General features: G+C 54.9%; 1 protein-coding gene and 1 non-coding gene across 4 annotated transcripts in view; one reads left to right on the top strand and one right to left on the bottom strand.

Annotated features, from left to right (window-relative positions):
* AGO2 (argonaute RISC catalytic component 2) overlaps positions 1-16,744 on the bottom strand; it is a 111,527-nt gene extending 94,783 nt beyond the window's left edge. For 2 of the 3 annotated variants that reach the window (XM_045778062.2, XM_045778061.2), the window contains exon 1: positions 16,565-16,724. In XM_045778062.2, the coding sequence (XP_045634018.1) occupies positions 16,565-16,586 (22 nt within the window). In that variant the 5' untranslated portion in view covers positions 16,587-16,724. Of the gene's footprint in view, positions 1-16,564 lie in introns of all 3 variants that reach the window. The other variant, XM_087864591.1, reaches the window with a different exon arrangement.
* On the top strand, positions 444-575 carry LOC123779700 (U12 minor spliceosomal RNA). Its single transcript, XR_006776270.1, has one exon. It is a non-coding gene; the product is annotated as a U12 minor spliceosomal RNA (small nuclear RNA).
* Positions 16,745-16,990: the final 246 nt, after the last annotated feature.

The following is a 16,990-nucleotide window of genomic DNA, read 5'->3' as shown; positions in this document are numbered from 1 at the left end:
GAATCCTCCCAAGTCAGGAGGAATGTCCACGCCCGTTCCAGCTCGAGAGAAGACTGAGGCACAGGAGCCGTGCTGCACAGCAAGGGGGCCCGGAGTCAGGAATCAGGCCCCAGCTGCCTGTGCTCACGGCCTGTGTCCCGTGGGAGGCCACCACCTGACCTGCACGTACGGCCATCATCTTTTCACTTTAAACACGGTTGCCTCCGCCCCACATGCTCAAGATACTAGGTGAACAGCAGCAACATAAAATTAGCAATGTAGGTGAATCCCAGCTGCCAATACACGTGAAGGAGAAAAAATGTCTCGGGGCGCCCAGCTGCCTCAGTCGGAAGAGTGTGCGACTCTTGAGCTCAGGGCTGTGAGCTCGAGGCCCACAGGTGTAGAGATTACTCAAAAATAAAATCTTCAAAAAAAAAATAATAAAGACAAGAAAAAAAATGCCTGATTCTTAAACTTATGAGTAAGGAAAGTAACAATTTGGGGTGGTGCCCAGATCCTCACTGCTAATGTGAGACGGATTTCTGAGCGGAGCCAGTATCTGCCCTCCCCCCTTCCCCACTGGAAGAGCAGACTGGGATGAAGGTCATGAATGGGGCTGAGAAGGTGGGGGCGGGAGAGAAGAGGAAAAAAACGTCTGGAAATAACCTCACACATATGAACTCTTCCTCCCAAGGATTATTATGGGTGACTTTTTTTTGTTTATTTCAGTATCTTCTAAATGCTTTGAGATGAGATGTATTCCTCTTATCATGAAGAGAAGAATTTTTGGAAAACTGGAATCAGGAGGCCACACTGCCTGGGGTGACAGCCCACACCAGGAGCGGGGTGCGTGGAGCCCCCACAGCGTGGTGCGGAGGCCAGCACGCCTTCTCCGATAAGGGCCGCGGCTGCTTATCCTGGAAGGCCGCCCCCCAGCCTCCTCTATCGCTGACCCGGGCACACAGAGTATCTCCATGTAGCAGAGGGCGTCACCTGGCACCGGGCAGCAGCTGTTACCAAGTCCTTTTCAGGCTCTGGCGCATACTTGGTAGCAAGTCTTTGTAGCAACTCCGCGAGTCCGCGAGCAACACCAAGACCAATCCCATAGGCAGGCCGGGGGTTCCGGCTCTCCTCACTTTGTTTCAGATTTTTAACTGCAACACTAATAACAATCTTGCTTTCCACTCAGACTACTCATTACCCTCCACAGACACTGAACCGAATTCTCATACCCTAGAACGATGGCAAGGACACGACACAAACAGAAACGCCATGTAGCACAGGTGGGCTCTGAAGGCACAATGCAGACGGCGACTGTCAGAGAGAAGGGAGCAGAGGGGAGAGGAACCAACGGAGGGGCTCTGGAAGATGAGGCTCTGACCGCACATTATTTGGCTAAACATGTAAAGAGCCATATGCAGACATGGGTTCGCTAGTCCGTACATTTGTTTCTCCCACGGATACCGGTTAGCAATTCCGAAACCACTTTCTGTGCACTAGGTCTGACCAAATATGCCAAAATATCGTGCAGAACGAGACGCAGACTTCTCACTACCTGGTACAGAAGTTACAAACAAGGGGAGAGGAAAGCAGAATAAACCTTGTGGTACTGGACTGGGATCAGAAATATCAGCATGAACTCACGGGTTTTCATATACAGACAGAAGGACAGATAAATCCAGATGTGTGTGCATGTGTGAGAACACATACATATATTTCCTGGCTGTGTCTACCACAAGGACACCCCAACAGCCAAGCACACACCCAGGGCCCTGGTCTACCTGCTTACACCATTCTCCAATAAAAGGAACAAGGACTCCCTGACGGAATGGACCGGGTAGAAAAAATACGTGAGCCTAGAGCGGCTTCTAAGTCCAAACGGGAAATACTAAAACGTGACGGGGGTGCGTTGAAAGGGCTCCACGTCAAGGTCACAAAAGACAAAGAAAGGGACTGTCACAGACTGGAGGGTGCAAGAGACGTGACAATAAATGCATGGGGGCCTCTAGGCTGGACGAGGTCCCGACATGGACATGGTATGTCCAGAAAACAGACATCATTCAGACTAACAGCCAAGCGGGATTAAGATCTGTAGCTTAGGTAACAGCACTGCTGCAGGAACGTCAACTTCCCGGTGTTGGCAACTGTCCCATGATTCCGTAAGATAACCTTAGGGGGAAGCTCGTATGGGAACTCCGTACTACTTTAGCCACTTCCCCCAAGTCTCAAATGATGTCAAGATACATGGTCAATAGAATATCTGGGAAGGCAATGAAATGAAGCTTCAAATAATGGAGGACAGGGGGCAGGGGAGAAAGAGGTGAGCAAGGCTGGACCGAATTGGTGAGTGGAGTGATGGTGCCCATCACCATGGGGGCTCCCATTTTCTCTTTTGAGAAAGAGACATTTGAATTTTTCCTTATGAACAAGCCCTTTAAAACTTTTTCTCAAAGTCTGCAAACAACGAAAATCTGATCACTTCCACTCGTGCCCTGCAGCAGCCAGGCAACCCAAAGTCAGCCATCTCCAGATACTGTCCCCATTTGCTCCACCCACTGCCCTAAGCACCTGCCCGGTGGGCCGCGCTGGTCAGCCCCGAGCCACTTCCCATGTGTTCTCTACCTGTGGCCAGCGGGACCCTTAGAAACACACATGGTACTTCTGCTGGCATTCAGGATGACGAGCACTGCGCCCAGGGCAGCCTCCACCCCTGGGCCTGTCCAGCCCCCTCCCAGGCCCAACAAGCCATGCTCCCTGTCATATGCCCTCTTGGCTCTGGGAACGTGCTCTCCACCTGACCTGCACTAAAAACATCTGCCCTTTTCCATGGATTTGTGGGTGACCCTTTGATTCATGTCTGTGTTCACGACTCAGACACTGAGCTCAGAGGGCAGAAGCTGCCCGAGTGTGGATTCACTGCTGTGTCCCCCACGCCAGGTACGATGCCAAATGCATAGCTGGCACACCATCCTTTTTCCCAAGAGTGAACATCTTTGCCATTAGACATACGGGCCTGAAGCTGGGTACTGAACTCTCGGAGTCTTCCCTGCCCTATTAAAGTACACTTAGCTTTGCTGTGTGCTCCTAGTTCTCCAGGCCCAAACACACTCTGAATCCTGGCAGGAAGACTGGACACTATTTCACAGCTACCCAGCAGATCTGGGCAAAACGTACTTAAACCTAATTTTTTCTTTGCACGAAAATGGCTTATTACATTAAGAATTTCATTCTCTAAAAGGCAGCGATAACTGTAAGTACCGGTAAGGACGTGGGGAAACCGGAACCTTCGACACTTGGTGGGAACGTAAAATGGTGCAGCCGCCGTGGAAGACAGCCCGGCAGCTCCGCGGTCGCAGAGTACCACCCCGCGATTCCACTCCCAGGTACGTGTCCAAGAGAAATGAAAACATATTTCCACGCACCAACTGGCACGCGAACGATCATGGCAGCAGCATTCACAACAGTGGAAACGTAGAGACAACCCACACGCCCGCCAACAGAGCAAATAAACAAACTGTAAGCCGTGCTTACAACGGAGCACTTGGGCCTAAAGAGGGATGGGGGCGACCCAGGCCCCGCGAGCCTGAAAGACACCGTGCTCCGTCAAAGCCGGACACAGACGGTCATACAGTTTAGGATTCCACTTACATAAAATATCCAAGTCCAATCCAAAAGAGATTACCCAACTCATTGAGCCAGGACGCAGAATGGTGGTGGCTGGGGCCGGGGCAAGGGGTACAGGGATTCCTTCTGGGGTGATGAAAATGTTCTGGCCTTGCTAGAGGTGACCGTACTGAATACCACCGAACTGTTCACTCCACGACATCGTGTGGTGGGGCCTGACCGGCTCATGCGGCGGAACGTGCAGCTCCTGATCCCAGGGCTGTGAGTCTGAGCCCCACTCTGGGTGGAGAGGTTACTTAAAAATAAAACCTTAAAGAAAAAAATAAAATACCTTGTGTTGTGTGAATTTCACCTCAATTTTTTTTTTAAAGATTTTATTTATTTATTTGACAGAGAGAGAGACAGCCAGCGAGAGAGGGAACACAGGCAGGGGGAGTGGGAGAGGAAGAAGCAGGCTCATAGCAGAGGAGCCTGATGTAGGGCTCGATCCCAGAATGCCGGGATCACGCCCTGAGCCGAAGGCAGACGCTTAACGACTGCGCTACCCAGGCACCCCTCACCTCAATTTTTAAAAAAGGCTACGACATTTTGAAAGAATTTCCTCTTTGAAACATCTAATATTTTTCTTTTTCCCTTGTTAACGATACAGACACACTTGGAAAAGACCACACAAATAATATCAACAGTGGCCGAGAGCACTGGAGGGAGGAGAGCCGTCGCCAGGGAGGCTGGAGGCATCCAGAACACGGCAAACAACCCTCTTACAGCATCCATTCAAAAGATGGCTGAAAGACTCCTTAACAATCATCATTCTACAACATGGACTTAAAACTACCTTATTTCAATAAAAATGTGCAAAAATAAAAGACAAACCACGCTTCAAATAAACGTTTACTGGAATGACACTGAGTACCACTGGAAAGCCTAACAGCTTGTCTTGCAAACTACAACCTACACTTCATCCTTGAAGTTCCTGCAAGGATGGCACCCCCAGCCCACAAGGCCCCCCATTCGCTGCCCCTACAGCAGCACGGATCACCCACCGGGGCGCCCTTCTCCGAGGAGCCTGGGCTCAGGCTCACACCATGCTCCCGGTGGCCAGGAGTCTCAGTCGTTGGCCATTACAGGAAGAGGATTCCCTGATGGAATTAATTTAAATCCCTCAAAAAGTCAACCTAGTTCTTTGCTTTTCTTCTAAAGACAAATAAATAAAATAAAATAAAATAAAATAAAATAAAATAAAATAAAATAAAATAAAATAAATAAAATAAAATAAAATAAAATAAAATAAAATGCCACACAGAGCTCCTACAGCTTTACAACCAAATTTCTTACCATCCTTTCTATCTACTTCATAGCATTTATTTTCTAGAGATTTTTCACCCAAGACATCCATTTTCTCCTGAATTCACCTCTAGAATTCCATGACTGAAAGGTTCACCAGCTCGTCATCGAGGACTCCAGCCCCAGGGACTGCACAGCTCCCTGCTCGGTCCCGGGTCATGGTCTGGCCCTGGCGGCAGGCCAGTGCTGGGAGCACGGACGTGTGTCAATGCACCTAGCTCGCACAGGAAGGCAGGTGAGATAGCTGTTCCCTTCTCACACGGAAGACACTGAGCTAAACACAGGTTCAGGAGAGGTCTCGGGCTGCACAGCCCAGAGGGGATGAGGCCAGATTCCCACACCCACAAAGCTTCAAGCTGGGCGCCATGCCTCCCACCCAGTGCTGGCCACCTCCAGCCTACCTCCTGAGGGCACAGCTCCAGACAAGACTGACGGAAGCAGGGGGAGGCAGTCGGCTCCCCCTCGCTCCACCTCCACTGGCCAGACCAAGAGCCAGGCTCAGTGCAACGGACTCGTGGGGCACCCACTGAACCTACCAACATCTAGAACCGACGTACTCACGAGAGGGGGGCTGGGAGGCTGGCAGAGAAGGAAGACTTTTCACTGTTTGCTCTTTGATACGGTAGGATTTGACTTTTCTCATGTGCATCCGTTACCTGTGTAAGTAAGTCATTTCATAAGTGGCCCCCACGGTCCGCTTCCCTCCAGACCCTCGATGTATGGTGCCTCCTTCCATGCCAAACAGAGGTGGGAGAGACCACTTCCACTGAGGACCACAGAATCCCGAGGGCGAAGGAGGACCGCAGCCAGAAAGAGCACTAAGGTGGGCTGGGTGTGGGATTTTTCAAAAGTGCACACAAGTTTCCAGTCACTGGAGCAAAACAAATTAAATGTAATAAACATTTAGTGACGAATAAGAAAACACTACAGGGACACTGGAAACAGACCAAAGATAACCAAGAGGATCGAGGGCACAAGCAAACACAGTTTTGCATTTGTTAATGAAGGACACGACCACCAGGCAAAACACACTGGGTGCTATAAATGTGCAAAGTGAAGATTACGGATTTTTCTCCTGATTTCCTACAATTGCCTTAAACATAGCCCATCTATAAAACAAAAGTGGGGCGCCTGCGTGGTTCAGTGGTTAAGCATCCGACTCTAGGCCTGGGCTCCAGTCATGATCTCAGGGTGAGATCAAGCCCCAGGTCAGGCTCCGCGCTCAGCAGGGACTCTGCTGGCGGACCTGCTCTCCCTCTGCCCTTCCCCGCCTAAGATAAGTACATAAATCTTTTCTTAAAAAATAAATAAATAACTAATAAACCAGAACTTGCCTCGGCTGCTCCTTCCTTACCCTGTCATCAGTGACACCCGTGTTCTCAGGCCAGCTCGGGGGAAGGGTCCCGGCCTCCCGCCCCATGTGCAGGCTTCCCCCCACTCCTTCTGCCACCAGCAAGAATCTGGCATCTCCCCACCTGTAGGTGCAAGAGGACTCCCAGCTGGGCCTGTCACACACCTGCTAACCACCCTCAGGGGGCCCCTGCCACCGACAGAACAAAGCAGCCCCTCCCTGAGATCACGTTCCCGTTAGCGCCACGTCACCTCCAGAGCTCCGGGCCTCCCCCCGCAGCAGCAGCCTGCCCCGTCCTGTCTCTCTTCTCAACAGGTCGCCCTGCCTCCAGGCTGCGCCCCGACATTCCTCTGCCTTCAAGATACACCCACTACCGAACGGCTGACCAGGGCGTTTTACCGTAGACCCGGAACGTCAGCGTCAAACCCTAAGGAAGCAATGGAGCCCACCGGCCACCGGCCACCAGCGACAGCGCGGAGGAGAGCAGCACACAGACCTGCGTCCTGAGGACGAGGAAGGGTATCAGCGGCCCCAAATCCTCAGACCCCAGAAACAGAACTTGCGTCCCATCGAGCCTTTGGTTCCGAGCACTAACTTGCAGGAGACCCGCAGAGGACCGAGGACCACATCGGGCCACACCAAGGTATCCAGCCAAGTCCACAGTGTAGGACACAAGCACACAGCCAGCTTCCACCAAGAAACAGCACGAGGCGCGAGGGGAGGAGAAAGTCAGAGATGAGCAGACGGGACGTGGCTGCTTGGGGCTGGGGAGGACGGGGTGGGGGGAGTGACAGCCAGAGGCACAGGGTTTCTCTGGAGGGGGCAGTGTCCAGACACTGGGGGAGTGGCCACACAAGTCTGCACGTGGACTAATACACGCTAAATGTTACACTGTAAATGACGAATCGCGTGGATCACGAGGTATACATCAATAAAGCTGTTACTTTTTAAAAAGATGTTGAAAAGACACGTCAACCGATCACCATGTGGGCCTTAGCGGGATCCTGACTCAGTCACCTGTCAAAATCCACATCACGAGAGTCACCGGGCAGATCTGAAGAGGAGCTGGGCCGCCCAGGATGGTGAGGACCGTCGTCTCTAAACTGGTAACTAGAGGACCACCGGAGGAGGACTGGGGGCTGGGCTGGGAGGGAGGGCAGGCAGACAGACCCCCCTACCTCGCACAACTTGCTCCTGAAGATGTGTGAATGAAGCGGCATGACCGGGGTCCGCCCCAGAGCAACAAGGGGCGGGGACAGTGAAGAGGGCTCCAGGTGAAGCAAGATCTCTGGGGGCCAGTGGGGGCATCACACACGCTCCCACTCCTTCACCTCTTCCACCTGACCAGCCTCAGCCCTGCACACTGACCTCCTCCAGGCAGACTCCCTGCCTCCACCCACCCTCTCCGGTCTGCTCTGAACCCAGCGGCCACGTGGATCACTTGTGAAAACTCAGCCCACGCCTCTCCTCTGCACAGTCCTCCCGGGCGGGAAGTCCTTCACACACCCCAAACCATGCCGATTCCCCACCCTCAGCCTGCACCTGCCTGCCCCTCTCACCTCACCCCTCCCTCCTCTCCTGGTTCTTGCTCCAAGCGTGCCTTCTCAAGGCACCTGCACCGTCCCCCGCCCACCTGCTCACCGGCCAATCCCCTCCGGCAGGTGCTCCGGACTGGAGGAGGTCTTGCTCCGATTGTCCATCTCCCTCACACGAGCTCCTGACTGCTCATCCCCAGAAGCCCTCACTGCCTGCAGCTCAAGGTGAAGCTGTAATGACCAGTCCCCGGCGCTGAGACACCTTCCATGGCTGAGTCGATGTTCTCGCCGCGAGCCGCGTGCTCGAGCACTTCACGAACCGCTTGAGGCAGCTGCACATGTCCCCAGCGGCGCCCCCCGCCATCCCCAGTCACCGACGGGGCCACACAGAAACTACAAGCAGAAAACCGTGTTTGGGTGCCGTGCAGCTGTGACCGGGCTCACCGTGGAGAGACAGAGCCTGGCACTGTGTCAGCCTCACCCCTGTCCATGTGAGCACGGGAGGCGGGTCCCCAAACACGGTGAGTCCTCATTCGCAGGCTTCATCACCATGCTGCACAGACTCGGGTCCCTCGGAGGGCGCTGGCGGGAACACCGGCTCGGGCACCGCGGCCCATCTCGGTCCCCCGGTGCCTAGCCTCCCGAGGCCGCCGCACAGGCTGTTTATCAGGGACGTGGTTTTTCCAACGTTTTCTTAACCCTCAGCGCTTGCAAGGAAAAGACCCAGAGGTCAACCAAGGAGAGGAGGGGCAGGATGGGCGCTCGCGTACTCACCCAGAGGGGCCCTCCTGCAGAGCCGGCGACACAGCAGGAGGGATAACGAGGCGGCGCTCTCAGGGCACCGAGCGCTGTGACAAGCCACTGCCATGTGCCTGCATTATCTCGACTGATCAAAGCACCTCCACCAGCAGCGGCTCATTCTCCGTATGAGGAGGACACCGAGGTTCAGCCAGGATGCAAGGAGGTCAGCCTGTGGAGTCTGTGCCCTGGGTTTGTCATGGGGGGGGTACAATGCCACGGTGGCACCTAACAACCCCCGGGGTCTACAGGCACCTTGGGCCCAGCCTCTGCCCAGAGTTCTCCTCACTCTCTGCACGTCTTCCGTGGCTTTCTACCCACCTTTGACTAGTATTTCTCTATCAACTCCTTTGTTTCTACAAAGGAACAAACATTGTCACGGCCTGCTAGCCCTAAGTCCCGAGGAGTCACCTCTCCTGGAGCCTGGGCCTTCTCACGCCCTGCCCAGCCGCCTGCATGTGGACAGGACCGTGGTCCGATGGCCCCGAGTGGAAGTCACCCCCTGTGACCGAGACTCAGAGGCAGCCACCCCCTTGTGTCCAATTCCCTCCCACCTCCGTGTCCTGCATAAGCCTGGTTAAAGCAGGACCGACCTGAGGGGCCTGGGAGCGTGGTGAGCAAGCTCCCACCATAGGGGACCCCAACTATCGAGTTCGTGAAGCACCCCACTTAGTCCTCCGCCCTGTGGATGGGCCCACTGGGCTCAAGCTCCGCCAACAACAATGAGCAAGACACGGCACAGAACAACCGCCAACGGCTGTGCTACTCGGCTTTGAGTCAGGCTGACAAGCGCCTCCGCGACCGTGACCTACGCACCCCAGTATTCTGACCTTTGATGTGCCAACGCTTAAGTACCAGAGTGCAGAGCCAAAACACCCAGAACAACCTGAGAAGCTACCCAAACTCTGCCCTTCGGACGACCGCCCCAGACGACCCTCGAGATGGGTTTAAGTTCCAATGAAAGAGGTGCAGGGGAGGAACCACCTCGATCCGCGTCTGGCTGGGTTTAAGGCTCCCTATAAGTCCGGGTTTGCTGCTATGGGTTCCTCACGATGGAAACAGAACAGTGTTCATTGGCAACTTACTCAAGTCCCCAGAAGTAACTCTTCCAGGTCTTCTGCCCCAGTTCTAAGGGAAGGTGTGACAGGCGGTGAAGCAACGTGGAACCGTGCCATGCAGCGGGAGGAGCAGCTCGGGGAAGGAGGGGCCGTCATTAATCAGACCTGGCAGCTTTATCAGGAAAGGGAACCACGGGTCGGTAAGCCTGACTTGTTCCGGCCCATCGCAAAGTCCGCTCTGGAGCCTCCACGCTTTCATCTCCCAGAAACACGGCCCCAGGGCCGACAAGCCCACTCTCCCCACATTTTGCCCACCTGTAATGAAGATGCTCCCGGGTCCCGAGCTAGGCTCGTTTTTACCTCCTCTCCCAGCCCCCTCCTCACACGAGTGGGTCTCAAACCCCTATAACAAGGCAATCGCCTGGGACGTTAGCAAAATTTAATTTCCAGGATCTTTGGGTGATTCTTCGACCAGCTGTTAGGCTAGAGAAGTGGGGTTCACTCCCCCACTCACTGAGCCCCAGCTGCGGGCAGGCCCACGAGGCCACTCCCACTCGGCCCTCGGCCCTGTCCTCCACCTCACCGAGGCCTTCCAGCCCCCTCCCCAGAGCCCGCCTCAGTCTCAACATATGCAAATGCCACACGTGACTGTTCCCCAAAGCCCACCGGTCTTCTACCATTTCCTACTTTTGTCGACATTGTCATCACCTGCCGATAACAAAGCTAGATGCAGTGATGCCCCCTCGGGTGGCCCATCCAAACGTTCGCAAATGAGGCCGCGAAGACGAGGATGCGGCCAGCTCCCAGCCACCACCTGCATGCTCCCTTCGGGCGGGCTCTGAGCTGCGGGCTCACTCATGCTTTCGAAACTCCCTGCCCCGCGCGAGGGCAGGGCCAGACCACTGCGCAAATCCACACCCACCCTCACTGGACACGAAGAGCCAGCCCAGGGCTACTCAGCACATCTCACCGTGTCCTCTCGGGGGCGGTGCCACTGGCCTCATTTTCCAGGGGTGAAAACAGAGGCTTAGAAAAATGTCATAGCTGGCCACGGTTCCCAGGCGAAGAAGAGGTGTCTGGGGCCCAGGTACCAGCGGACGTCACCAAGTGGAGCCTGCCTAGTTAAGTACTGACGCCAATATCCAAACCTGGGCCCAAGCTTACGCTCCGAGGGTACCCCACGGGTTCTGTCCGGCCCTCCACCCACAGCCATCCCACCCAGAGGGGCCCCACCAGCTCAGGCCCTGACCACCTGACTACAATCCCCCCTTCCCACTTCCACATACTGTCCCCCATGCTGCTGCCAAGACCCCTCTTCTTTTTTAAAGATTTATTTTAGAGAGAGAGCTGGAAAGTGTGCTCACATGAGCAAGGGGAGGGGCAGAAGGAGAAGGAGAGACGGAGGCTTCCCACTGAGCGTGGAGCCCAATCCCACGACCCCGAGATCGGGACCTGAGTTAAAATCAAGAGTCAGATGATTAATTGCCCAAGCCCGCCGGGCGCCCCCCAAAGCCCCTCTTCACTTGCAGCGCTGTCAAAATGGGCGGACCCACCTTGCTTATCACCCGTATGTGGCCCCTGGGCCCTCACACACAGGGTGAGGCACCCTGGCTCCTTCCTCAGCCCCAGCCACGTCAGAAGTCAGCAGAGGGTAGACATGAGGGGACCGAAGCCAGCCAGGCCCAACTCCCTGCTTACAGATGAGGAAACTGAGACCCAGGACACCACAGGGCTGGCGCCGATGACACTCCCCGTCTGTCCACTGCTCAAGCTGTGACTTGAGGGAAGTAAGAAGAAGATTAAAAGGTGGGGTTTTTAAGTTCCGGGGGGGGGGGGGCAGGGAAACTGTCTCCAGTCTGCAGCAAGCGACCGAGGGAGAAATCAGTGGCTATCTCTCAAAGACCGTGCTTGCATCCCTCAGACCTTAGGGGGATTTCAGTAAGAGCAAATCCACTGAAGAGTGAAACAAGTTTGAAATGAGTAAGCCCAGGGGCACCGGGCTGGCTCAGCTGGCGGTGCGTAGGGACTCTTGGTCTCAGGGTCGTGAGTTTGAGCCCCATGGTGCGCACATATCTTTAAAATACACCAACAAACAAACAAACAAACAAACAAGACGTTTAAGCCCTTTATTTTTGAGCCAATCTACAAGCCCAAGATGTAAGAAATGTTTTGAGTCAGGGAGACATCCATCCTGATTCACCCAGGCAGCCCTAGTGTATGCCTGTTTTCTCAGGGAAATAATTAGGAGCCCTGCACTCCCTGGTTCACTTGCAAAAGTTTCCGGTGTGGACAATAAGCTGTCTGGTCATCCAGCGTACAGCTCTACTGAAAGATAAATTAGAGGGGCGCCTGGGTGGCTTGGTCGTTAAGCGTCTGCCTTCAGCTCAGGTCACGGTCTCCGGGTCCTGGGACTGAGCCCCACATGGGGCTCCCTGCTCAGCGGGAAGCCTGCTTCTCCCTCTCCCACTCCCCCTGCTTGTGTTCCCTCTCTCGCTGTCAAATAAATAAATAAAATCTTTTTAAATTTTTTTTAAAAAGAGATAAATTAGAATGGCCATGGAGAGTGGTCATGAAGAGTAAGGACCCAGAGGTTTCAGGTTTTTAAACTTTGAGAGAGAAAAGCAGGAAAAAAGATTAGAGAAAAAAATTAGAGTAGTGTAGCTTAGTGATATCTAAACTGGCTAGAGCGCCCATGGCCACAGCACCACACCTGGGCTCATCCGCAGAGGATGAGGTAACAAAGTCGGGGGGAGAGCCGGGAAGTCTGGAGACACAGTCGGAAACAAACATGGATAGAAGGTGACTGAGGAGGGAGGCCGCCCCCCCCAACTGCAGAGGCCCCACGCACACCTGGGGAAGAGACATCGCCATGTTCTCCGGAGATGCGGAGACAAGTGCACGCGCCTCGCAAGTACCATCCAGGTTTTCTACGCATCCCCAAGCATCCCTTCTGCTGAGAACACCACAAGAAACAGGATTCCTCTGCAACGGAAAATTCCAGATGCAAAGGGGTCTACAAACACTGCTTAAGATAAATGTGTCAGAATTGAAATGACAGGCAACTGGGTCTCCAACCAGCCTTCCTCAACAAAACAAGAGGGATCCTGAACAACAAGGTTCTTTTTAGAAAACAGGGGAGGGGGCTAAACATACTCTGAAGAAAAGGGATTTTAAAGACTAAGTATCTCCAACAAGCCCACAACAGGGGGGCGGGTGGGGGAGGGGCGCTAGCTTCAGAGTCCAGACTGAAGGGCCCCAAAAGACACAAAACCAGATTCACGTGTGAACTTCTATTAAAATCCACGATCCAACACAACCCGCTGGGAACACACTTCCGAGACACCGAGAGAACCGGATTATGACTGTGGTGAAAACCGCACTGGGTTTACTCTCTTCTTTAGGCACCGTACTTAAGTATTTGGGGTGAAACGACGGAGCTGGAACTGGCTTTCCAGTATCTCCAAAAAGCAAAAGGGGAAAAGGGGAAAACATCCGAAGCCAACGCAGACCGTCTTGAGAGCGGCTGAGGCTTGGTGACGGGAAAATGCGGGAATATTGAACCAGTCGCTCAAACCATGTCACAATAGAAACTTAAAAAAAGTCAGGGGTTCCATTTTGAACACCCCCAGTAACGATTTCTGAAACAAATATATTTTACCAGACACACGTGACACTCATTGCAAAGGATAAACCGCACTGACGCTGTTTCAAGTTTTGACACTGAAATTCGAAGTTAACGAGAAATACTCTGCTTCGGGTGAGGAGCTGACGCTTTTACGTCTTGATCTCCTACACACGCATCTATAGGTTTCTTCCAGGTTTGTAACGGATCCGCGCCACCCGGCCCGCAGCAGCCTCAGCAGGGCGGGGTGGGGGCGCGTCCGCTGTCTGGCAAACACGCACCATCACTGGCGACAAGGACACAGCCTCACTGTAACTGGGGACGGGGAGAGGGGCCGGAGCAGGAGGGCTCGGTGACACTGAAAACCTCACGGAAAGCCAGGTATCCTCAAAGTCATGATCCTGCTTAGACACGTCTCCAACAAGACTTCTGGATCACAAAAGTTACTCTGTAGCCACGCGGTGAGCGATGTGACACACAGGAGCTTAAGCCCCATAACCAAAGAAACAATCCCCTTCAAACAGGATCCCTCAGACATAGTTTAAGATCTTTAAGTGGTTCAACATCAGTAACAACAACAAACTGATCTGTTCACCTCTGAAGGGTCAGGGTCACTGGAGAACCCACCTGAGCCATTAACTCTTCCGAATAGTTACAAAACGAAGAGGCAGTGACATACCAAACCTCAGAGCACAAACGTTAATTCACACATGTAATAACATTTATCACGGGCATAACATATACCTATTGGGAACTCTACCTTTTGAATTAATTTACTTATTAAGTTGCTTAATAAGTGTATTAAAATTGAAAGCAGCAAAATGATTTGTGATTTTTCTACAATTCAGACTGAACATCTTTTCATTATTCTAAATCAGGAAATATAACATTAAAAAGAGTTTCATCGAAGAAACTACTCCAAAACTTCCTTTCAAGCCAAATTAAAAGCCTTAGTGTGTAGAATAAAACTGAACCGCAAGCAGCCTTATAATGACAGCACACTCACAGAGCCTGGAACTTGGGTTCATTCCCATCGCGCCATTAGCTAAGGACTATCCTACAGACCCATCTATTTTTTTCACCCAAAGCTGTCCAATTCCAGGGCGGGTTCATCCGAGAACCATGGGGTCCTCTCCCCACAATGCAGAGATCCACAGAAGAGCAAGACTCTTCCAAAAGGTGTTAGTGACCAGAAAGGAGCCGGCAATCCAGAGGGCTACAGGTTTTGGAAAATGAGGCGAGAAAAATGCCCCTGTGCAGAGCACACAGTTCAGAGTAAGCAGTGCTTTCAGAAGGTCGCCGTTCAATTACACCTGAGTGCACGTGCCCCCCAGTCCCGTCTGGATGTAACAGGTACTTCTGACTGCGGGTCAAGGTCAAAAGGACTGAAAACCACCTCTTTATGGAGCATGTACAGAGTCAGCTTGGGATCAGACAGATCGTCCTAATGCTCATTGGCCATATGACCTTGGCAAGGTTCTTAACCTCCGGGAGCCTCTGTTGACTATCTTCAAAATGAACATCACCCATTTAGTGAGCCACCCTATGGATTAATTAACTTGAGGCACAACACAAAGCTCGACCTTCCTCAAGGTTCTTTACTTTTTCTGGGCCTTCAACTTTTAAACTTAAGATCTGAAAAAAAAATCCACACTCTGGTGTCTAACACTTGCTGGGCTCCTTTACAGGCACTCCTGGGAGCGCCTCACTCAGTTAGGTGAGGGGCCACCCTGCCATTTCATGGTGGGGACAGGGGGAAGGGAGGGAAACCGCCTGCCCAGGGTCTCAAGAAGCCAAATCAGCCCTCAGGACTGTGCCAACGGAGCCCACGGCCCTTCCCACCAGACCCGAGTCACCTCTGGGGGCAGGATTCAAACCATTCTGCAATCAAACTGCCAAGAGCCTGTAAGAGCTTAAAAGTTGGTCTCACTCGGCCTTGGAGCAGCTTTCAAATTAAGTGACATCAGATAAAAGACACTCAGAATTCACAAGGCATAGAGCTGTTTGTGAACAGACACAGAAGTGAGGGCTGAGGTCAAGGGATCTAAGTGGCTCAAGAAGGGGCTTCCAGACCCCCTGACTTGCAACAAGTCTGAAACAGGTCAAGCCAGGGCCCCATCAGCATGTGGCTGTGGACGGCCAGGCGCAGGAGTGCACCTAGCATGGGGCCAGGACCAAGCCTGGCGCCTGCGGGGCCTGCAGCCGGCTGGAGCCTGGCGGACAAAGGGGACAGGCGATGCCCTGGCCAAGTGGCAGGGCCAGCCGGGAAATTTAGGAGCCACGTGCCTGGCGGGAGAAGGAAAAAAGCTTTACAACACTTGACCATTTTCTTGGCCCAGCACCTCAGCTGCCCTTCCACTGTGCATCTAAAACAAGGGGGGAAATGTGTTACTCCGTCAAGTTTTTTAGAACTTTTCCAAAGAAAGCGGACTAGTAAGAAGGGGTGCTAAGGGAATCAACACATCTCCTCACCGTCTTCTAGTAAATTGTAAAAGGCAATTAGCACTTGAATAAGGAGCCGGCGTGTCTGGAATGAAAATGAGACGCACGCACTTTCAGGGTTTTAAGGTGCCGCTTCCCGTTCCTCTCAGTCTACAGTCCTAACTACCCACAGGAATTGGCCAAAATTCATCATTTCCAGACTTTCCTTCAGAGAAGGGGCCGCAGAAGTGCTGGCAAAGAGAAAAACGAAACTGAGTGCGCTCCAGGCTCGCCGGGCTCGGTCTGGCGCCGGAGCCGCGCGTCCCCGGCCCCCGCCGTCCGCACCCCGAGCTCGGCGCCCCCGGGCCCGAACCCCCTCCGGCGCTTAGAGCCGGGCCGGGCCGGGCCCGCCATCCCCGCGGAGCGTAGCGGGGCCGCACGCGGGGCGCAGGAGGCCGGGCCGGGCGGCGGGCGCGGCGGGCGCGGGCCTCGGGCCTACACGCGGGCCGCGCGGCCCCGGCCCCGGCCTCCGGCTCCACCCGCGGGGCTCGGGGCGCGGGAAGGGCCCAGGCCGCGCGGGGCGCCCCGACGACTCGGGGCCCGAGAAGGCCCGGGGCTGCGCGCCCGCGGTGGGCCGAGGAAACGGCCGGCAGCCCGGCCCCGCCGTCCTCCCCCCGGGGGCCCCGCCGCCGCCCGCGCCCGCCCCGGGGACCCTCCCCACCCCCGGCCTCGCCCCCGCCCGCCGTCCCCCGGCCCGCGCCCCCCGCCCGCCAACCGCCGCCGCGGGGCCGAGCGCGAGCGGCCGGGCCGGCGCCCCCGCGCGAGGACTCACCGGGGCCGGCTCCCGAGTACATGGTGGCGCCGCCGAGGGGCTCCGGGGCCGAGGGGCGGCCGCGCGCGCGCCACGGGCCCCGACGCCGCGAGCCGCGAGGGAGCCGCCGGCCGCACGATCCGCCCCGGCGCGGCCGCCTCGCCAAACAGGTTTACCCGACGCGGCCGGGGCGGCGGGCGGAGGCGGCGGGCGGGCGGGGGGGGGGGAGGGAGGGGCGAGAGAGAGAGGGAGGGGAGGAGGGAGGGGAGGAAGCGGGGGAGGGAGGGGCGAAAGAGGGAGGGGAGGAAGAGGGGGAGGGAGGGGAGGGAGGGGAGGAAGCGGTGGAGGGAGGGGCGAAGAAGAGGGGAAGGCGGGGGGCGGGGTCGGCGCGCTGGCGGCCGGGAGCCGGGCGGGGGGCGGGAACGGGGACCCGCGGGGAAGTGGGGG

This window comes from Ursus americanus, chromosome 9, assembly GCF_024610735.1.
Source record: "Ursus americanus isolate L20-20 chromosome 9, mUrsAme1.1.p, whole genome shotgun sequence".
Classification (NCBI taxonomy): domain Eukaryota; kingdom Metazoa; phylum Chordata; class Mammalia; order Carnivora; family Ursidae; genus Ursus; species Ursus americanus.
Note: the sequence above shows the minus strand (reverse complement) of the source record. Positions and strands in the feature narration are given on the sequence as shown.